General features: G+C 39.4%; 3 protein-coding genes across 5 annotated transcripts in view; 2 read left to right on the forward strand and 1 right to left on the reverse strand.

Annotated features, from left to right (window-relative positions):
• Window positions 1–9,674, forward strand: part of LOC101885386 (proline-rich protein 5-like) — a 22,579-nt gene extending 12,905 nt beyond the window's left edge. The window contains exon 9 of the mRNA XM_087261847.1: window positions 1,064–9,674. Within this exon, the coding sequence (XP_087117973.1) occupies window positions 1,064–1,317 (254 nt within the window). The 3' untranslated portion in view covers window positions 1,318–9,674. The remainder of the gene's footprint in view (window positions 1–1,063) is intronic.
• Window positions 3,144–21,974, reverse strand: traf6 (TNF receptor-associated factor 6). Of its 2 annotated transcripts, XM_087259418.1 has the most exons (8): window positions 21,920–21,974; window positions 21,718–21,801; window positions 16,584–16,882; window positions 14,499–14,649; window positions 11,539–11,697; window positions 11,312–11,383; window positions 11,129–11,206; window positions 3,144–7,013 (listed from the first exon to the last, which is right to left on the reverse strand). In XM_087259418.1, exons 3-8 carry the CDS (start codon window positions 16,880–16,882, stop codon window positions 6,144–6,146), a joined length of 1,629 nt encoding a protein of 542 aa, XP_087115544.1. In that variant the 5' UTR covers window positions 21,718–21,801; window positions 21,920–21,974; the 3' UTR covers window positions 3,144–6,143. The 2 variants fall into 2 exon arrangements, with proteins under 2 accessions (XP_087115544.1, NP_001038217.1); NM_001044752.1 differs by lacking the exon at window positions 21,718–21,801 and having other exon boundaries at window positions 6,059–7,013; window positions 21,920–21,938.
• acana (aggrecan a) overlaps window positions 18,818–22,939 on the forward strand; it is a 52,156-nt gene continuing 48,034 nt past the window's right edge. For both annotated transcript variants that reach the window (XM_087261746.1, XM_087261752.1), the window contains exon 1: window positions 18,818–19,354. The gene's annotated coding sequence lies outside the window, so the exon portion shown is untranslated. The remainder of the gene's footprint in view (window positions 19,355–22,939) is intronic.

The raw sequence follows: 22,939 nt of genomic DNA on the forward strand, positions 1-22,939 counted from the left end.
TTCATATGTATTCGGGTTATAAGCACGTGTAAGTAATATGAAATGTTCACATATCAATTTTAACAAATGAAGATACTTACAGGTTGTGGCTCACAATCCACAGCTTATTCTATTATGGTTGGAGCTGCTTCTTCTTTGAGGAGTTTTTTTAGCCAAATCCAGCACTGACCTGGCAGTGCTGTCCATTGTCAAATATATATTTTATATAATTCTCTGGAACATAATTAAAATTAAGCTGTAAGCACTTTTCTCTTTGTGTTGCGTTCTGTGGTTTGTATTTGTGGAAATAGCAGCGTTTAGACGGCATTTTAGCTTTCTTTGCTGTAACAAGCGCTTCTGGCCACACCCCTTCGCTGCGCAGGGTGTATGTGCGTGGTGATTACACGTAACCTGAAGCATTCGTGATCACATTAGCCCGGATGTTTTTTTTTTTGTTTTGTTTTTTTTCTCGTAGTCCCCAAACTTTGTTCACTGTGCTAAGCTAACTCTGTAAAGGCTAAAGTCTCCCTTTGCATTGAACTTTGAGCGTCTTACATTCAGGGATGTTGTTTATGTTCACACAGCTACACATCAACTAAAGTTTAAAATATGATATCATAGTGGACCACCAATTAAGTTGTCCCCAAAAAAAATATCAATAATTGTGTTGTTTTGGCTTAATTTAAATGGGTAGTTTGAATAAGCAGCAAAATTTTTTTTTTTTTTTTTTTTGAGTGTATGAAAGTCAATAACTTCTTTTTTCCCCAACATTCCAACAAACAAAAAAAGAAATAAATCATAAAAGTTGTTTGGTAAACTAACCCTTTAAAGCTTTTACATGAGTTTAGCTCAAGTTAAAATACTATTTCTGTCATTTTGTGATTTGAAAGCCTCAGTTCTCTTTCACTTTCATAATGCAAAAAAGTGTCCCATGCGATTCTTTAAAAAACCACCCTTTTCCATGCAAGCAAGATTTACAAGCTGACAAAGCCAGTAAATAATGCTATTCTTATCATGGGTAAACTACAATTGTAAAGCCTTTTTCCCTTGTGTGAATCTATGACTTCCTCAAATTCCCCTATAGGCTGCAGTGACCGAAGCGGCAGCAGAGCACAGCTGAGTCACCCTGAGATAAAGATTACTCACCACATCTCTGAAGGCTCTCTGCTATCGCCTGTAGAGGAGCAGGAAGTAGAGGTTCACCTCGAGCGACGTCACAGTGTCACAAATGCTCACTCTGACATCCAGCTGCTCACAGTCAGCGGCAGAGCGTTTTCTGGGATAGAAAGCAGCTGTGTTGAGGGCATAGATGCGAGTAGGACACACCTGAGAAAGTGACTTGAAGTGCGCATGAAAAGACAGAAGGGACCAACAATAATTCAACAATAATTTATACAGACATATAAACTGTATAATGTGGTGGAAAATGAAAAATAAACACGAAAAGGGATGTCCTCAAGTGTCAATACAACTATCAGTTTAACTTGCTGATAGTCCATTAGTCCATTTGACGCCACTGGCTTGCTTGGTTTGGGACATGTGGAGCTGGATTGCTAAGGTGTAGCTAGGTGGTTGCTAATGTGTTTCTAGGGTGTTCTGACTGGTTGCTGGGCTGTTGCTAGGCGGTTGCTAAGGTGTTGCTGGGTGGTTGTGTAACGGAGGCCAGCTAGTAAAGTCTGTGCAGGTAAACCTCACTCCCCTGACCTCTAAAGGTGCTCTAGTGACAGATGTTAGAGGCCATGGTCTTTAGCCTCCTTGATAGAGCACTCTACTCACATGCGGAAGGTCACCGGTTCAATACCAGGTCGGAGCGGGTTGGGTGGCATAGGACCGGCGGGGTTACAGTTGCTAAGGTGTTCACTATCAGTTTAACTTGCAAAGCATTAGTCCATTTGAAGCCACTGGCTTGGTTGGTTTGGGACTTGTGAAGCTGGATTGCTAAGGTGTTGCTAGGGTGTACTGAGTGGTTGCTAAGGTGTTGCTAGGGTGTTCTGAGTAGTTGCTAGGCAGTTGCTAACATAAATTAGCATAGTTCTAGTATGAATTAACATGTTTCTAGCATAAATTAGCATGCTATTTGCATAGTTCTAGTATGGATTGGCATGCTGCTAGCATGTGTCTAGTATAAACTAGCATGTTGGTAGCATGAATTTAGTATAAATTAGCATGTTGCTAGTATGTTTAAAATATGCATTAGCATGTTTCTAGTATGATTAGTATGTCGTTAGTATGTTTCTAGTATGGGTAAATATTTTGCTAGTGTGGATTGGCATGTTGTTAGTATGTCCATCGTAAAGTCAATGGCAGTTTTTTTTTTTTTTACAATGGAAGTCTAGGACAGTTGTTAGGGTGCTGTAAGTGGTTGCTAGGGTGTGGATAGGAAGGTGAAAGGTCATCAGTGATTGGCAGATTGATAGTTTGGGTTAAATGAGCATAATCTTAAATCTGTATGACAGTCTGGCACAAAGTTATGAGGTCACAAAGTTTAGTCCAATGTTAAGTCAATGCGACTTTTCAGAATTTTCCGGGACAGTTTTAGAAAAACCATAAGTCGGATCAGTTGGAAAGGATATGGCAACCTAATTTAGTACAGTTCAGAGTTAGTTTGTTGGTTGTAGTATGAATGGTCAAGAGGGAGATGTATATAGATTCATTTTACAGTGTGTTGGCTTTCTCAAGCCAACATGATAAACATTAATTCATTAATTTCATTCACTTTCTTTTCGGATTAGTTCCTTTATTAATCCGGGGTCACCACAGTGGAATGAACCGCCAACTTATCCAGCATATGTTTTATGCAGCAGATCCCATTCCAGCTGTAACCCATCACTGGGAAACATCCATACACACTCATTCACACTCATACACTACAGACTATTTTAGCTTACCCAAATCACCAATATCACGTCTTTGGACTTTTGGAGAAAACCCGGCAGAAACCCACGCGGACACAGGGAAAACATGCAAACTCCACACAGAAATGTCATCTGACCCACCCGGGGCTAGAACCAGTGACCTTCTTGCTGTGAGGTGACAGCACTAGCTACTGCGCCACCGCATCACCCAACATGAATTGATTAAATAAAAAGTGAAGCATGTAGAACACTGCAACAATGGAAATAATCAGGCAGTATCAGGCACAAAATAAATGAAGTGACCAGAAGTTACATTAAAACATTATTATTTATAGGACATGAGATTAGTACATACAACCCTTTTCAGAAATGTTGTTGTGCTAGGTTTTGTCTCTGAAATCCAGTCATCACAATATAATTCCACCCAACTGGAGATTTGATGTGAGGGTGAAAGATTTACCCAGGCTGATATCAGAATGACTTCAAATGAGCAGCATTAGATGACAGAAAGCTGTTGGGACCATAGATTAAAAACCTAGTGAAAATGAATTTTCAGTGAAATGTTGCTGAAATGATCACACCTTAAAGGGGTAAATGTAATAATGTTTAAGCACTAAATGCTTTTACTGCCATTGTGTAAATACCTTATGGACAATATAAAAAAAATTCTCCATTTGGAGGTTGTCCTTTGAGGCATTATAAATTAAACATATTGAAGTGAACAAGGCTTTATTAGCTTAACTTTCATGTGTCAATTCAATATTTATTACCTCATCTGTCGACAAGACGCTGGTGAATTACAGAACTTTCAACCAATCGACACTGCTATGGTCAGATGCTTTCTTCACAGCAGTTTTCTCACTGTGGTAAATTTTGCTGTGTTTATTTTGTTGAGAAGAAAGCACACACTCTTAGCCTCACGAATGACGTTGATGTTCATTATCAGTATATTGGTTTGAAGCATAGACGGTAAATATTTTCAACTTCAACAACAAAATGAATTCTGAATTCTACATATAACCCCATTATGTCTATAAACATTTTAAAGCTGTTAATGACCTAGAGCATAGGTCTCAAACTCAATTCCTGGAGGGCCACAGCTCTGCAGTTTTGCTCCAACCCTATTCAAACACATCTGATCCAACTAACCAAAGACTGTTTCTCAATATGGGTTCTTTAGTGTTCTTGTGTCCTCCTGTAACATAATCATTAACTGCCAAAGTTCAGTTCCTAAACTCAAGACCGCAAGAATGGAGGACACATGAAATTTCCCAGATGTGTTCTTGATATCGTGGACACGACATTGCAGACTTAAAGGCAAAACTTGCTTGAGAAGTCCCAGAAGTCATTGCAGCTAAACAAAGGAGGTGGGAAGCGCAGCATTTTATATAGATTTATTAATAAAGGTCAGAGATAAAACGTATCTTTCCCTAAACAAGACAGTGGAAGTGAACATTACCATGAAAATCCCAACAGAGGCATAAACTCATTAAGTTGGTTGTTTATTTGCTGAAATTCATATTAAAACTAGAAAAGTTTGTGGACAAACTTTCTGGTGTCTTGAGAAAGCCTCGTCTAAAAGGTTGACGTAGTTTTTAAAAAGTTTGAAACGGTTGGCATAGAAAGATAACTAGATGTATGCTAGCATGTTTCTAGTATGGATCAGCTTGTTTCTGGCTAGGTGGTTGCTCTGAGTGGTTACTAGGCGGTTGCTCTGAGTGGTTACTAGGCGGTTGCTAAGGTGTTCTGAGTGATTGCTATGTGGCTGCTAAGGCGTTGCTAGGGTGTTCTAGGTGGGTACTAATATAAATTAGCATGGTTCAAGTAGGAATTGGCATGTTGCTAGAATGTTTCTAGTATAAACTAGCATGTTTTAGCATAATTTTAGTATAAATTAGCATGTAGCTAGTGTGTTTATAGTATGAATTATGTTGCTAGTATGGACTAGTATATTGTTTGTCATGAATTGGTATGTTGTTAGTATGTACATTGTAAAGTCAATGACGTTTGTTTTTTTTTTCTTTACAACGGAAGTCTATGTGACAGTTGCTATGGTGTCATAATTGGTAGTTAGGGTGCGGCTAGTAAGTTGAAAGGTCATCAGTGATTGGCAGATTGCTAGTCAGAGTTAAATGAGTCCAAACCTGACTGTATGACTGTCTGGCACAAAGTTATGAGGTCATAAAGTTTGATACAATGTTAAGTCAATGGGACTTTTACGACTTTTCAGGGTCAGTTTGGGGAAAACCGTAAGTTGGATCAGTTGGAAAAGATATAGCAACCTAATTCAGTATAGTTAGGAGGTTCGGAGTTAGTTTGGTTTTTGTAGAATGAACGGTCTAGGAGGAGATGCACATAGAAATTAGTCTCAGGAGACGACAGAAGCAGAAAAATAAGTTTATGTAGTATTGCAGTATGTTAGCTTCCTCAAGCCACCATAATGAGTTTCATTTGTATTGTGCAAAGTATACTTGTAAGGATTTTATGCATAGTATATATTAAGAAAAGGGGGGAAACAATAAATCATTGTACGAATGCTGTAATCTTTAAATAATTTTTCATTAAAAACATGTGAAGGTCATGTGACCATCAGGAAGAACCAGTGAAGAACACAGCATCTCATTTCTGACAGGACGCGTTTTCTATTCTCACAGTCTCCCTTGTGTTCTTGTGGTGACCGTTCTTGTCGAATTCCCTCGGAAGAATAGTCACCACAAGAACACAAGTCCGTTCTCTGCATTCTTGGAATTGAGAAACAGCCAAGGTGTTCAAGAGTAGTCTTAACCACCTTGATTAGTTGGATGAGGAGTGTTTGATTAGAGGTGGAGCAAAACTGTGTAGAGCTGCAGCCCTTCAGTAATCCAGTTTGAGACCTATGACCTTGAGGCTCAAACTTGCCTACAATCACAATAAACAGTGCTGCTCTGTACTCTGTCAGACATCTCTTCATTTAAAAGTATATATTTTACACAACTTCTAAGGCAGTATGAGCTGTTAAACGTAGTATCGTGAAATAAATTTGTGAAAGCTAACACTTAGCATAAGCAGCACCATTAAAACAACAGTTTTTACACCCTTAGCTTGGTTGACAATATTTTGTGAGTTGGGGATGTGATTCCTACAGATATTTGTCCACTGATTGCACTGCATAAATATGCATTGGAAAGCATTTGTAAATAAAACAAGATATTCAACCAACAGAACAAATGGGCATGGGTCAAAAAAACAAACAAAAAAACAGGTTTAGCTGTATTTCTGTCATTTCAGCAGAGTGTCTTTGAGAACTTAAGACTGAAAACAAAAAATTGCTCAAATTGAAGGTTCTGGTCCTCGAGGTTGAACACCTTCCCTCCTGAGACTAGCGTCAAATCGTGGTGTGACCTCACAGCGCACCAACAGCACGTCCTCTTTCACAAAACCACGCTGCCGCAATGCCTGCAGGTGCAGAAACGTCACATAGCCGAATCCTTTGGGGTTGCGCATCACGGTAGGCCTCTGGAAAGCCTGCAGGTCTGGCTTGGTCTCCATCACTTCAATATGGTGCTGCCCCTCTACCTGGTCCAGCACTGCCAGCCGAATGGTGCCCTGGAGGGGCCAGGAGAGCTGGCTGTCAAACTCACCCTGCATAGTGTGCACGAAAAGCGAGATGAAGTTAGAACAGCGAGGAGCACTGGGGGTTTGCAGGTGCAGTCGCAGGCAGAGTTTGTACCCAGGCCGGCCTGTGTAGAAGGGTGGGCTGTGGAGGACAATAGGCTGACCGGCTTCTTGGTTGCGCAGGTGGTGTGAGAAGTTCTCCACACGCCACACGTAGATGCCCTGGTACTGCTGCGCCTCCAGCTCTCGGGTGCTCTCCTCTAGTGAGACAAGCTTTCGCCGTAGCTCAGTGACCTGGTTTTTCTGCGTGTCGTTGTGGATGCACAGCTCCCGGATTTGCTGATCTTGACGGACCAGCCGACCCTCCAGCTCCAGTACTGTCTCTCGCAGGTTCAGGAGCTCCTGTTTGCACTGACAAGAATCTGGCGATCGGGCGGAGGCTCCACGATCATCTGAGGACAAGTGGGCAGCAGCTGAGGGCATTGTGCAGTTATTGAGAGTCTGGCTGCGGAGAAACTCAGCCATGTAACGCATGTGCATCTGTGTAAACTCCTGCATGTGCTGGGCCAGCTCATTTCTTGTCATCTGCAACATTTTAAAAGAAATTGACAGGTCTTTACATTGAAATGTTATACAGTTTTGACATTTATTACAGTCAAAGATGTATAGTAACGAAGTAGAACTACTGTACTTGAGTACTAAAAGGCTGTATCTGTTCTCTACTGGAGCATTGTTTTTTCTCCTACTTCCTCTTTTACTTCAGTACATATTTTCGATGAGTTTAATACTTTTACTCCGATAGATTTTTTATTTGCTGCATCGTTACGCGTTACTAGGGGTGTCAAAAATATTGATATCGGTTCAGTAATAGATCATAACCAGTTAATACGTGCTGACGTCATTTATCTCCTATGCACGATGTCGCATAATATGGCGAATGAATCTAAGGCGAGTAAATAGCGCTCTTACTACAATGAAGGTGACACAGCACACAAGCCGCTATTCCACTACTACGGAGAAATGCTGTAAAACTTCATCTTTACCTCTGTCTCTCTCTCTCACTTTGGACATTTGACCCGCTGTCCTGATTGAGGTAACTTTTCCACTCCTCTTGGCTGTTAAAGCGATACTTGTGGATCCAGAGACAAGCGTGCCTGAGGTGCAAGTTTTCTCCACTGGGTCTATTATGGATTACCCATGATAACCGCGTATTGTGCGCATACAGACTGTAACTGCAGCTGTTTTTCCTGCCATTGGTGAACAGCGCTTTCATTTCTAAAGCCGATCGCAGCCCTTTCTGTTAAGCAGGTGAAGACAATAACGAATCATAGAGGTGCAAGACCTCGCCTGTCAGCGCTCAAAAAGCGGGATGATATTTACATGAGTTTATTTGCTATAAATGCTCATGTTGTCTTCTGTGCATGTGTTGGAGTCTTGTTTGATACATTCAGAAAGAGATATTTTACTTTGAGAAGGTCAAATTAAGGGTACAGTTCATCTTACTGCTGTATTAAAGAACAAAATTGTATTACAATAATATATAACAGGGCTCGAAATTGCGACCATTTTGGTCGCATATGCGCCTGAAATTTTATTTATGCGACCTCAAAATATATTCGGGAGCACTTGTGCGAGTGTTAAAAATTGTTGTGTGCGACCAGTTTTTACTGAAAAATGTTCACCACATGCGCGGATTCGGGAGACATTCACGCAGAATGCATCTCTAAGCTCTTTGTCTGCACTTGAAACACTAAACGCAGTGCTCTGCAATGGTTTAAAACAGTTGTCATGTCGACTTGCTGCAGTAAAAACCAAGTCCGTAATGCTTGCCCCGCCTTCACGCTCTTCTTATTGGCCCACCACTGCTCTAGCACTGAACGCGAATGATTGGTTAATATCAGCTGTCAATCACTCAGTCAGTGCCTTCTTGCTTGGGATGACAGAGAGAGCTACTACCGCGAAAAACTGTAAAGAGCTGAAGATGAGAATGAAGATAACACTGACAGATTTTGTTTTAGAAACCATGGCATCTAAAGCTACAAATAATGACACATCTTAGTAGATATCATGTGCTGAATGTTAATCCACCATCTACACTTTTCCAAGAGTGGATAAAAGACTTCCATTGGCTTCAAGTTCGCTATGAAAAGTCTGTGGAATAGAATTTTCAGGTAACTGTTTGCCACATTTAGCACGAGAGCTATTTAATCCTTCATATAACCGCCAGATGCTGTCCGCTGTGCAAGGGGCAGCTATATGTCAAATTGAACACCACCTACACCATCGCAAACGGGCTTGCACTGAGTAAATTAATATCGCTACTCATAAAAAAAGACCGGTATTGCTATTAACATGATGTATGCATATAATAAGGTACAGTATATGTTAAAAGCATCAGTGCAATATCAGACAGCACTTGTGAGAACAGCAAAGTTATACCGTTAACAGATTCAAGCAGTGCATGCAGGGCCGGTAAGCGCTCCGTGTACCTTTCGTTCACTCAGTTACGTTATAAAAATCTATTTTCTTTGGATAACGGGATTTCGTTGAGACATATTTTCCTCACGCTTGGATATATATAAATATTTTTTGCTTGTTAGTTTGATTAGTGTTGATTTCAAATGCAATAAATATGTTTGTATAAAACTTGTAGTAACGGTGCTTATAATTGGTGGGTGCGACGAAATTTTGGCTGATGCGCCTAAGTTTTTAAAGTTAGGAGCACCGGTGCTACCAAGCAAAAAGGTTAATTTTGAGCCCTGTATGAATATATTTATAGATTTAATTAAAAAAATTCTTGTGTTGTGTAGAAAAATTCTAATTATGTATGGAAAGCATTGTTGATGCACCGAGTTGAACCGAACCAATGGCATGATATTCGTAACCGAACCAAAACATGAGACCAGTGTACATTCACACACCTACTCACTACAATTATGGACCTTTTTCTTGGCTGCCGCATCGAGGGCGCCATAGCGACCAGTGTCTTCCGGTAGAATGTTTAGAACTCCCATTTATATCATTCACAACCGGTAATTTGCGATCTAAAGTTTCAATAGTGTTTTGAGTGGATTACGGAGTGCTTTTGTGACACACAACTTTGAAAGGTGTGTGTTAAAGCTGTTATAATCTGTCAGATCTGTGGTTCAAGCACAAGAGAAAAACGTTATCATAAGCCATGTTTCTTTTTGTTCTGCTTAATCACGTGCCCACCAATAAAAAAGATTTTTAAATTAAACAAAACAATATGATGTCTTTAGACTGCTTTTTTAAATAACTACATTACACAATCACTTTCAGTACATGAGTAGTACATTTTGAAATACACTACTTGCAATACTTAAGTACAAAAAATGTTGAATACTTTAGTACTTCCACTTAAGTATGATGCTTAAATAGCACTTCAACTTCTACTCAAGTCACTTTTTCGATAGAGCACTTGTACTTTAACTTAAGTCTGGGTCTCTAGTACTTTCTATATCTCTGATTAGCTATACAACCTGCTGGATTTGCAACAAGTTCATTCATCAACTCCTCTTACATGAAAGTGGCTGTTTAAATGGGATAAGAAAAGAGAAAATGTTCTAGTTACCTAAAAAGTGTGTATGTGATGAAAAAAAGCACATCTTCTGATTGTTTAACAATAATTATTACTGGCATCAGGGATGGGCAGTAGTTATGATACAAGTATTTCAAACACGTTTTTCAAATACAAAATAGTACTTTGTCAATTGTATTTGATTGAGGTTATGAAAATGGCTGAATATTTTGTAGCAAAATACTTTAGTGTCTTGCATTTTTCATTTTTAAAATACTGTAAAATACTTTATAAGAAGTCTACGTGATGACATCTTACAAATGTGGCCTTTGATTGGTGCTTTCTCAGTTATTTGCCTAGGCTTGAGATCAGACCAAAAAACTGATTCATATTGAAGAAGGTGGTTAATGCTTGGAGTATGGATGGAAATTTTGCAACACACATAAAGAAAACAGACAAATAGAGTGGAGGAACTATGATGTCAATTTGTATGCAAAAACCCAGAAGTGAGTTAGCATTTTAGCAGTTCCGGTTCCCTCGTCCCAAAGACAATGGGTTTTTTGAATGGGGTATCAGTAAAATCGCTTAAATAAGGTCCGTGGCAAACACAAACTCAAGATACTTTCACGTTCAGCGGAGATACTTTCAGCGGAATGAACCACCAACTTATCCAGCACGTTTCACGCAGTGGATGGCTTTCCAGCTGCAACCCATCACTGGGAAACATCCATACACAGTCGTTCACACACATACACTACTGACAATTTAGCTAATCCGATTCACCTGTACCACATGTCTTTGGATTGTGGGGGAGCACCCGGAGGAACCCCACACGAACGCGAGTAGAACATGAAAACTCTACACAGAAATGCCAACTGACCCAGCTCGAACCAGCGACCTTCTTGCTGTGAGGCAACACCTACTGCGCCACCCCATTCATTTATTTCTGAATCAATTGTAACTTTTTAGTTTGACTTTTGCTCAAGTTAATGCATCCATGCTGAACAGAAGTAATAATTGCTTGCTTACTTTCTAAAAGCAAGGGTTTTGAACAGTAACTGTCTTAATCAAAAAGACAAATGTATGAACAACCTAAAGTGGTACTGCAGGTTATTAAATATTTTCTTATATCCTGTTTCTGCTATGCAATGATATGGCCCACCTTTTCACGACATCCAAAAGTGCTGAAAGTACAGGCCACAGGAGCTTTTAGACAGTCGGTGTCACAGTGCAGCGCCAACTGAAACCAGCAAAAACAGATTCATTCAGCTTCAGTTCCATAATGTACAAAGTATCAGCCAGAATCGACTACAGTCTTCAGATAGAAAGCATAACAGTGACACACCTGATCCCGAATGAGCTCCATTTCGCAATATTCACACACTGTATTGGCGAAAGGACAAAACTGTTCATGATTCTACACAAAAGAAAACATATGTTTAGATACAATTTGAAACTATTGAAAAGGGTTTTGCAAAGCATCAATTTTAGTCATAAAAACCAAACAATGGTTTTGTAATTAGATATAAAAGTCTCCAGTATGCAAACAGGAAACCATGGTTCTCCTTTTACCTGTTTGACAGCATACACAAAGCTCCCAGCACAGTCAGGGCAGGTCATAATCCGCTGTAAGCAATGCTGGCTCTTATGTTCATCCAGGTGGCTTATGGGAACAGACTCCTGACATTGAGGGCACGGCGCAGTGGCAAACCTGCACTGAGACAAGTGTTTCTGAAGGAAAGAAAGAGTGAGACAACACATTTAGACAAAACGCCACCATGACGGCTGATATTTAGCAATCCCATTTATGACTGCTCGCTATAGGGTTTTAAATGCCACTGATAAAAGGTCCGTGTTCATGAGGAGTTTATGCGCAGATTGAAGAACCCAGATTAACAGAATCTGAAAAACACATGGTTTTATAAACCATGCTTATTCAAAGCATGGATCGGTCTTCGTATTGAGCAACAACTGAGAAACATCAAAATAATACAACTCACCATAATATTCAATGTGAGCACTGAGTTTGTAGCTGCAACAATATGAGAAACTTTCGAGGGATGCTTGTTTTCCACAAATGCTATATTGGCTAAATCCAAGAACAGATGGCAGTGCCAGTGTTGAGAAAACATTCATTCATTCATTCATTCATTTTCCCTCGGTTTAGTCCCTTTATTCACCAAGGGCCACCACAGTGGAATGAACCGCCAACTACTGGGAAACATCCATACACTCTCGCATTCACACACATACACTACGGCCAATTTTGTTTATTCAATTCAACCGGAGCACCCACACGAAGCCCACGACAACACGGGAAGAACATGAAAACTGCACACAGAAATGCCAAATGGTCGAGCCAGGGCTCTAACCAGCAGCATTCTTGCTGTGAGGCGATCGTGCTAACCCCTAAAGCCTCGTTTATACTTCTGCGTCAGGTGACCGGCGTAACCCATGGCGCAAGCAACGCGCGTGGCTGTGCATTTATACTTCTGCGCGCTGTCTCTGTCGGTCTGCATTAACACTTCCGAAACGCTAGTTGGCAGTGAGGTGTAAATGTTCCTCTGTGTCAAGTTTCTTCACTGCTTTATTGCTTTTCCTGAACACTTCCGGGATGTACAAGTGGCTCAAACTCGCTCATTTTGAGGCAGGAACCGGCGGACGTGCAACAACTTTAACTATGAGGTAAACACAAAACAAAACTTTCCATCCGGAGCTCCTTCACGGGACTCCACACTTGTAAACAATCGCTCACGCCATTCGCGCGGCTCTCGGTCCCGCCCAAACTCGTCAGCGCTACTAAGCCGTCCAATCACAGAGCTTGCGCTATGCGTCGTAGCAACGTGTAGTTACAATTTTTGAGAGGTGCACGTCAGGCTATGAGGTGCACGTCAGGCTATAGCGCGAAGGGCTATGCGTCAGCGCCGTAGCATACGCCGGCGTTTGACGCAGAAGTATAAATCAGCCTTAAGCCACCATGTCACTCTGTTCAGAAAACAATGTTTGGAATAATTAGGATGTGACATGGCATGGCACAGTGTGTGATGTGCACAAATATGGATACTGGCTCTTAACAGGTTTCATATAGATTTTTGCTACGAAAATTCCAGGATTTTCCCATGAATTTTCCAAAACTTTCAGGTAAATATTCATGACCTAATATTTTTTTTTAAATGTCTATGTACATGTGGTAAATAATAAAAAATGTATATTGAAAAAAAAAAAAAAAAAAAATATATATATATATATATATATATATATATATATATATATATATATGTAATTTTAAAAATCTATTACAGCATATTAAAAAAATATGTGACAATCTATGTAGTTTATGTTTATTGTAATACGTGTAAAATAGTTTTTAGAAAGTATCATGTTGTCTGCGTGAAAATATTTTTGGAAATGTTGGCTTGTGTTTTTATCTGTAGTTGGAGATTGTTTGTAAACACCACACTCAAAATGTAGCTTGAACTACAATGAATATGGCGATGTGTCTGAAGAGCAAGGAGGGATCCGGTGGTGAGTGGTGAGAAAGGTGCGTGACTTATTTGAGGACCAGAAAGGAGATTATCACTCGTTTGCGGCCATCCTGGAGTCTCTATGCATTTGCGGGAGACTCCCGGAACTTCCGGCTCAGCATCGTGTTGTCTATTGGCCATCATCAATGCACGATGGCATTGTCTATCGGCCCAACCCTAGCCAGCACCCGCTCTTTTTTAATGGTTATTGCGCTTTTGTCGTGTGCAGTGTTAATGCAGACAATCGGCTACGAGTCACTTTTAAAAGATGATGTAAGTGGATCATCAAAAAAATCTGACACAGTCACAAAATCGGAATTGACCACCAAGATCTGCAGTGTAAATGCAGCCGTAATGTAGACATTTATTTATCAGCTGGATGTTTCACAGAATGCAATTTTAATGTTAACTGTGGCTTATTCATTCATTTTCTTGCGGCTTAGTCCCTTTTTCAATCCGGGGTCGCCACAGCGGAATAAACCACCAACTTATCCAGCACATTTTAACACAGCGGATTGCCTTCCAGCCGCAACCCATTTCTGGGAAACATCCATCCACACACACACTCATACACTACAGACCCAATTCACCTGTACCGCATGTCTTTGGACTGTGGGGGAAACCGGAGCACCGGAGAACATGCAAAGTCCACACAGAAACGCAGAGGCTCACCAGCGGCCCAGCGACCTTCTTGCTGTGAGGCGACAGCACTACCTACTGCGCCACTGTGGTTCAATCCGAGAAAACATTTTTATTATTGACCTGTATTGCTAATTGCATTGTTTATCATGTCTGTTCTCCCCTAATAAACTTTGAGTCTGATAATGAAAGTTCATTGACCTTAGGGCAATTCTTGCAAAAATACTCCAAAAGTTTCAAATATTTTCTCAGATGTTTCCTTCACTCATTTATTTTTAAGGGGTTTTGTGGTGTGACTTTTGTTGCAAGCGCAAATGTTGAAAACACATCATTTAACACACATTCAACATGTCACAACAGCAAATTTACCTCTAATTGGCGCAACTCCATTTTTTCACTGCATCCAAAGTTAGAACATTTGACGGTGAGTGAGAGGATCTCTCGTTTGGCAAAGTTATCAGGGAAAAGCTGTTCCTCAAGCAGCACCTCGTTGTCAACTGGACATTTCTGCCCCGTGTCCCTGCCAGAAAAATAAGACATGTTAAACATGTAAATCCTGACAAATGAGTCTTAGGGCCTACTCACACTGTGCTATCCGAACCATGCCCAGGCCTGTTTCCTGGATCGTTTGATAAGTGTGAGTGCTCTGAACCGGGGTCAGGCACGGATTACTTGGCCCGGTTGGAGGAGGTGTGCCTGAGCGCGGTTCACTTGGGCTTTGGCGCGGTACGCTTTTGTTTGAGTGCAAAACGCGCCTAAGCCCGAAACTGAAGACGAGACGTGACTTTTAAGGGACTGGTTAATATAGATTAATTAATTATTCTTACTGTTCAATGACCGCAAACTGTCATAGTTTATTAAAGATGCCTTCAGCAAACCTCATAATTTCTGCAGCACGAGGACTTTATGATTGTTAATGAGCGTCAAAAGTGGCTGATCTGTTCGGTGAAATATTTGACTGTGTGTAACCGCATCCAAAAAGACTAAAACAATATAACTAGAGAAATCTCCACTGTGCTGAGTGAGAGCGTCCACTGAACAGGGCATCATCGATGACACAAGCGTGCCCAGGCCCGAATATAATGTGAGTGCGGGCCTTCAGGGTAGACGGGAGGGGGGACAAGCATGCTTTGGCTCGGTTCAAGGCAACTGTACATAGTGTGAGTACGCCCTTAAAGACTTAATGATTTATGGTGTTTTTTTTAAAAAATGATTTGACCGAAATCAGGCTTTTATGGCTCAATTGTATAATATATTGAATATCTGAAGATTAAAAGTCTTTGTAAGATGATATTTTAAAGCTTAGTTTTGTAATCAAAGCTTGTTTTCATAATGTGTGTGTGTGTGTGTGTGTGTGTGTGTGTGTGTGTGTGTGTGTGTGTGTGTGTGGCAGAGGGTTGGGAGAAAATAAAATGCAAAGCAAGAGAACAAGGGTTGAGTGATATATGTTAACACAAATCAAACACCTGATTTTGTTAACCCTTCTAGTAGGAGTTTTTCATGTTCACTTTATAAAAGTCAGTAAAGATCTCACTGAATTAAACTAAAATGTTCTTTAAGTATAGTATAGTTTATTTATAAACTAATTTTGAGAGGATCACATGGTTTTGATTGATCACAGCTGGTCCTGCATCAGCTCACGATTGATTCTCCAATCAGATGATTCCTAACTCACTATAAATAACCAGAGTTTTCTCATCTCAGTATCTTCGTCTCAAAAGAACAATCCCCCCCACCCCCACCCACCCCTATTCCCCCTCGCTTTTCAGATGGGCGACATGATGACAACCCAGTGATTAGCACTGTTGCCTCACAGCAAGAATGTCTCCAGTTAAAGTCCCCTCTAAACCAGTTGACATTTCGGTGCGGAGTTTGCTCGTTTTCCTTGGAATCTTCGGTTTCATCCCACAGTCCAAAATATCGATATCTACTGTACCTGAGCTCAAATTCCCCTATCGCCCTGCAAACGGGATGGAGCCCAGGGCTCGAGGATCTCATAAGCTCAGGGCTTCTCCTGGGACAGCATGCCAAACAAGCTTTATAATCAATCATCAGCTAAGTGTGAATTTAATCTTGAATTGCTCAAGAGTATAAAATGAGAGGTGTTCAAAATTTGTTTCTGGCCAACTGAACCGCACCTGGGCCCAGTTGGAAGAGGAATGCCAAAGCATGGTTCGTTTGAGTGACTAAAATGATATAACTAAAGCAATCTCCGCTGTGCTGAACGAGAGCGCTTCTCTTCCTGTTAAACCGAACAGTCGCATCATCGATGATGTAAATGTGCTCCGGTTCGGAAGGCAAAATGTAGTGTGGGTGCAGGCCATCGGGGGAGAGAGAAGGGACAATCGTGCTTCACCACGGTTCAAGACAACTGTACCTAGTGCGAGGATGTCATTAGAGAGGTCTTTGTCATGTTGCTTATTTAAAGAACTCTGTGCATCAAATATTACACACCTGATGGATTTCCTAATGCACGAGTCACAGAATCGATGGCCACAGGGGGTCTGTACTGCCGAGCGGAGACCCATCAGACAGATAGGGCACTCATACTTGCTCTCTAGTGGAGGGTCAAACTCTACATCATAGCCTTGCTGGTCAGGAGGCATACTAGATGAAACACTGATGGTGGACGGGTTCTCTGTTGGGCTCAGAAACGACTCCCTCTCCTTCTCCATAGCTGCAGCACAACTCGAGTGTCCGCTGTCACAGCAGACATCATCGAAGCTGGACTTGTCCACGTCGTTGCAAGCCATCTGTAATGATATTAAGATTACTTATGAGTAGACCCACATGAAATCTGTGAGTGCAGAAATCCTTGAGTCTATGTATTTACTTGTGTAAATGTATGTTTATTCAGTTTTTTTTATTTATTTAGTAATATTATTGTGGTATAATAATAGGAACATTAAAATGTTTATTTGGCTAATTTAAAATATAGTTTGTAAAGTAACTTTTCTGTCTTTTAGTGAATATGTTATATGACAGACTTGCTTTGTTTATCAAATAAGTGGATCAAATTGGATTTGCATTTTAAACATTAAATAAGAGTTTAAAAATGTATTATTTATTTATTTCACATATCAAGTATTTAGTTGTGATACTCCCAAAATCATTCCACATAAATCTGCAGATTTTTTTACAAAATTCTCTGCAGAAATAGAAAAACATGTCCGCAGATTCTGTCTGGTCCTACTTATGAGTGCAATTAGTTGACCATAAAACTGTCGCTCTGCATATGATGTACCTGAAGTGTAGAAACTGACCGCAAGGTTTTATGATAATCAACACAAGTAATTCAAAAATGACTTAAAAACATTTAAAAAATGAAAACTGACTGACTGGCTCAATATTTACTCTCCTTCGAGTGGTAACAGACATTTATGAGTCTCTTTATTCTGTTAAACAATAAAAAGATACTCTTAAAAAAAAAAAACCTAGAACCATTCAATTCAATAAAATAAAAAACAAATACTGTAGAATTGAGTGGTTACTGGTTTCCAGTTTTCATTAAAATATCTTTTGTGTTCAACAGAAGACAATCAAATTGGGAACAAGCAGGAATGGGCAGTATTTATAATACATGTATATCAAATACGTATTTTAAACACAAAATACTATTTTGTCATTTGCATTTGATAGGGTTGATGAAAATGGCTGAATATTTTGTATTAAAATACTTTAGTGTCTTGTATTTTTGGAAAAAAAAAAAAAAACAATAAATACGTTGTAAGAAGTCTACATGATGACATCATACAAATGTAGTTAATGTAATAAAAGACAAATGTAATAAAAGTTATTTGCCTAGGCTTGAGAACAGAAGAGAAAATTGACTAATATTGAAGATGTTGATCAATGCTTGAAGAATGGATGGAAATTATGCATCACATATAAAAAAAATAACAACAGACAAATAGCAGGGGTTAATTCGGGAGCAGGTCAAAATCAGACAGGAAAATAAGACAAATAACAGTCCTACAGTGGCGATACCTACAGAAATAAATTGGCTGATTTAAATGCCAGTAGCTAATCTGAAGGTGCTCTTACAGTTAATTACAAACTTTGACATAGTTAATCAGTATGAGACAAAAATATTAAAAACTGTTGCAGTTTACTGTTCAAAAACTCCCCATTTTTTGAGAAATCGTGCTTTCTATTGTATTTTGAAAAGTTCATTTGCAAAAAAACGGTTTATGGAAATGACTAAAACTATTAGTAGTTTTCAGAAATCGTCATTTTACATGGACTATTGAAGATTTTAACTTTTAAGAGATGGTGGCAACTTTCACAATCAAAAGATATAGTACTATATTCTAGGGCTGGGCAACTTCAAGAGATCAAAATCTTGATTAAATGAACATCTTAACCTGATTACAATTAATAAACGATCATTTTATTTATTTTATGCCCTCATAGTTCACTGACAAGTTTCGTATGGTAAAACTGCTCAACTTACAAGTGAGAGATTTTTGAATGCATTACTTGATTTACAAATAATTGAAAGAAACACACACTATCTACTGTGTATAATTATTTACTGAATAATGCTGAACAACTGAAATTAAAACACACATTGCCTAAAAACTGTCTCTCTGCACTGCCTACCGTCATAACCGCTACCAAATAGACCAATCACAAAGCTTGCGCTATGTGCTGTTGTGATGTGCAAGTAAATTTTTTTTAAAGAGCCCATATTATGGGTTTTTGAAAATTCCCCTCCATGTAGTGTGTAACACAGCTCTAAGTGAAGTGAAGTATCCAGCTAAGGCTTAAATCTGTAAGTGTACAGTGTTTAAAACGGTTGATTCATCTAAAAAAAGAGTCGACTCATAGTGCTTCAAACGAGTCGCCTTGATACCGAGTCATTAGGTGTTTCGCCATGACGTACGAACGAAACCAAGTTATTCACGTGCACGCGCAAACCTCGGGAGTTTTCGAACCTGAGGCCCCGCCCCCTGACGCAGAAACCCAGACACACACACACACACCCACAAACACACGCACACAAACATGCCGGTCGATTGAAGTCACACTGCAGATGGATATTATATCGAGTCTCTACCCAAAGATGAAACCTCAGCATTATAACCAAGCAGTTGAAAACTACTGGAAACTTCTGCAAACTACATGCTACCAAGAATACTTCATCGGCGTTTGTTAAAGGAAGGATCAGTAAAGAGTAACTTACTGCTGGACGTCAGGATGGGTTTCTTCCTCCATTCTCAAGTGTAAGTATGTGCGATTAAAGTTGTTGCCTCGTTGACTCTACCTTGCAAATGTATTTAGTTGTGATTTGTTACTTGTAACCGAGTGTACTGTATCAGGTTAACTGGCTATATTCTGTTATCCCGTGCAAAGTCACGTTAAAAACGCGACGCGTGCTGCTTGGTTTACGGAGCTCCGTGGACGAGGGTAGTGTGTGTGCACGTGCGCTGTCGTCCGGAGGTATGTGTGTGTGTTTGTGTGTGTGTCTGTGAAAAGAGCAGAGTGAAACAAGCTATGTGATCTCCTCGACAGTTTTTGGAGTTTTTGCTCAATAAAATAGTCGTCTGAATTTTCAAGTTCATCGACTGTATTTACATTGACCCACTGGCAGCTAAAATCCACGCCTACACTATCGAGCGTGTATGAACTGTGATTACTTTTATATTGCTGATTAGCTGTTTGGCTTTTCACTCTGACTGAAGGCAGTCGACCAATCGCAATAGGCTGTCATTGGTCTAATCACCGCAGATTAGCTTCGCGCTAAGGAGGGGTTTGGGAACAAATGAATCACTGGACGATTCATACAGGAGTCGCTGGGATAATTAGGTAAAAATAAATGCAGATTATAAGACCACGAAAGTGTTTTTTGACCTTGCATGCATATTAAACTGTTGTTGGAGACCCTTACAACTAAGGGTGCTTTCACACCTGTGAATCGATTCAGTTGTTCCGAAACAGAGATTAGAATTGTTACATTGTTGCTCTTTGCTCTTGGAGCGGTTCGCTTTCACACTGCAAAGTTTCTAATCGGACCAAAAGAGCTAAAACAAGTCACGTGCGAGTAAACTCTCCTCACATTGGTCAGAGTGTCAGGGTTTATTTTGCAGCGTCACGCTCAGCTGTCAGGAGAGGTGGTGGTTTGGTGGTGATTGACAGGGTGTGCGCGCGTGACGTGTCTGAGGGAGAGACACGGTGGGGAGGGGTGAGAAGGGTGCGCGATGATGCCTATTTGAGGACTGGGAGAGAGACACAAGATTACCGGGAGATCATCACTTGTTTGCGGGCATCCGGAGACTCGCGAAACTTCCCGCCCTACTCATAATTCTCTCTTCATATAGCCGTAAGCCTATTACATATCCATAAAACACTGTGATATAACCGCGCTCGGATCGGATCGCTTTCTCACTGTAATCGAACCGCTCCAGGGTTCGTTTCAATCGAGCTGAGACCACCTCATTCAAGCGATCTCGGAGCGATTACTTTGGCGCGGAACAGAGCGCGATTGCCCTGTTCACATATGCCAATCGAACCGCGCTAACTGGGCAAACGAGATACGTTCCGAAACAAAAGTGTAGGTGTGAAAGCACCCTAAGATATGACCCTATTTCATGTATAATATGGGCTCTTTAAAGAGGTGTGCGGGTATGCGAAGATTGTGGCATACTGTACTCATGGCATGCCCTTGGCAAAAGTATAATAGTATAATAAGTATAACACATACTATAATAAGTATAATTCAGCCTTAACAGAGCAAGGTCACGTGACTCCACACACATTAGGGAAAGTAATAAAAAAAATAGACTTGGAAAAATTTGATCGATTAAAAATTCTGAATGTCAATTTCGATTACTTTCCAATTAGTCGCCCAACCCTACTATGTTCCAACTCATTACCTGCATTAAATTGTTGGTACAATGATTAAAGAGATAATATTCAAGACAGTACTTTCTTTATAAAATTTGTACAAAATCGATGCTAAAATCAAATCTAAAAGATGATTTTTTATTAATAAAACTTACATTTTTTATTCTTACAGTAAAGGTGATAAGGTGCAGAGAAGCTGACTTAAACTTGCTCAGAGGAAAGCTGTTGCTGTCAAACACTGTTTACTTCATTTAATCAGTTTAATGGTGAAGGGATTGATCCAATAAACCTATTGATAGAAAATTTGTACAGAACGTCATGCTCACTTGTAAAAGTATTTCGTAGTATTTTCAAAATACAAAATACAGCATTTTATTTTGAAACATTGTGGCTGCTGTATTTTGTAGTTTATTTTGATACACGTAAAACTGAGCTATTTTTTTACCTATCCCTGGGAACAAGTAAGGTTAAGGTGAGTAAATGATTAGATTTACACGTTTTTGGTGAATTTATTTTAAATACACAGAGAAAGTGGCAGGGAAATAGATAGCAGGCTATGATTTCTGCTGTAATACAAAAGCTATGGGTCGATAAAGACCCAGAAATGCATTTTAATTTGATGTTTCCTTTTGGGCACCCGCCTGGGAGGGGCTTATCGTTGAGGGTTGAGAAGATTACTTTAAAAATCTAAAATACACCGGGTAAACGTTATCTTAAAATGTATCCAAAAATGTTAGCTTACCTCTCGTTTAAATCTCAAATTAAATGCATTGAATTTAGAGGAGAACACAATTGAGGGTTACATCAGAAACTTTCCAGCTGTCGCCTATGGGACCACACATGTATATCAACTTGACATTGTTGTTACATTACAAAACCTTCTTAGTATAAAATACAAATCGTTTATAGACATATATTATTCGTAATAGTTTTCATTTACTTACATTGGCTCGGTACGGCCTCGCGCGCCTATACTGCTGCTTCCTGTAAAGTTACTCTAAACATCACTTGCGCAACGTCACTGGGTCAAAGCGCCTCGTGACTGTTCCCAGACCAGCTCTTACTATGGCAAGCCGTTTAACATTTAATCTGAAGCCGTTCTAGTATCTATTCTATTTTCATTTTACTGGTGCTTATTTTTTAGATATTATCTTTTCCTTTATGTGGTGCTTTTTAAAAGTGCTTACTCATTAGCAGGTTCACACGGAATCTGCGCACGCAGACTTTTAGCCCATCATGAAGTATTTACTCGTGTAAATGGATTTAAAAACTGAATAAATATAAATGTACACCGGTGTACATTTATATTTATTTAGTTTTTAAATTCATTTCACTAATATTATTATGATATAACAATAGTAATTTTAAAATGTTCAAATTATCATGTACAGTTTGTAAAGTGTCTGTCTTTTAGTATAAATTCGAGAGACTTGCTTTGTTTAACAATTAAGTGGATCTAACTGGATTTGCATTGTAAACACTGAATAAAAGTTAAAAATGTATTATTTTTGATTTCATAATTTTATTTTATATTATACTCATTAGACACTAGTTGTTTTTATTAGATACTACTCATTCATTACCTTAGATACCTATTATTTAGGTACTAGTACTTAACTATTAGATACCAGTACTTATTCATTTTATTTATTAAATAGTGTCTGTTTAATGGGTACTAGTACTTATTCATTAGGCCAACTATAGTACTTTTTACTAGTATTTATATATCATACACTATCTTTTATAACTAAGTTTTGGGTTAATAAAAATAAGAATGAAATCATTAGAATGATTTATTGTAGGACACAAATGCCTCAAATGCAGCTTTAACATCATTGGGATAAATTATATTTTAACATATTTAAATGGAAAAGTTAGCATTTTAAACAGGAATAATTATTTACAAGGTTACTTTTATATCTGCATTTTTATAAAATAAAGCAGTCTTCTCCCAAACCTTTGAA

Source organism: Danio rerio, chromosome 7, assembly GCF_052040795.2.
Source record: "Danio rerio strain M-AB ecotype USA chromosome 7, GRCz13ab, whole genome shotgun sequence".
NCBI classification, from domain to species: Eukaryota; Metazoa; Chordata; class Actinopteri; order Cypriniformes; family Danionidae; genus Danio; species Danio rerio.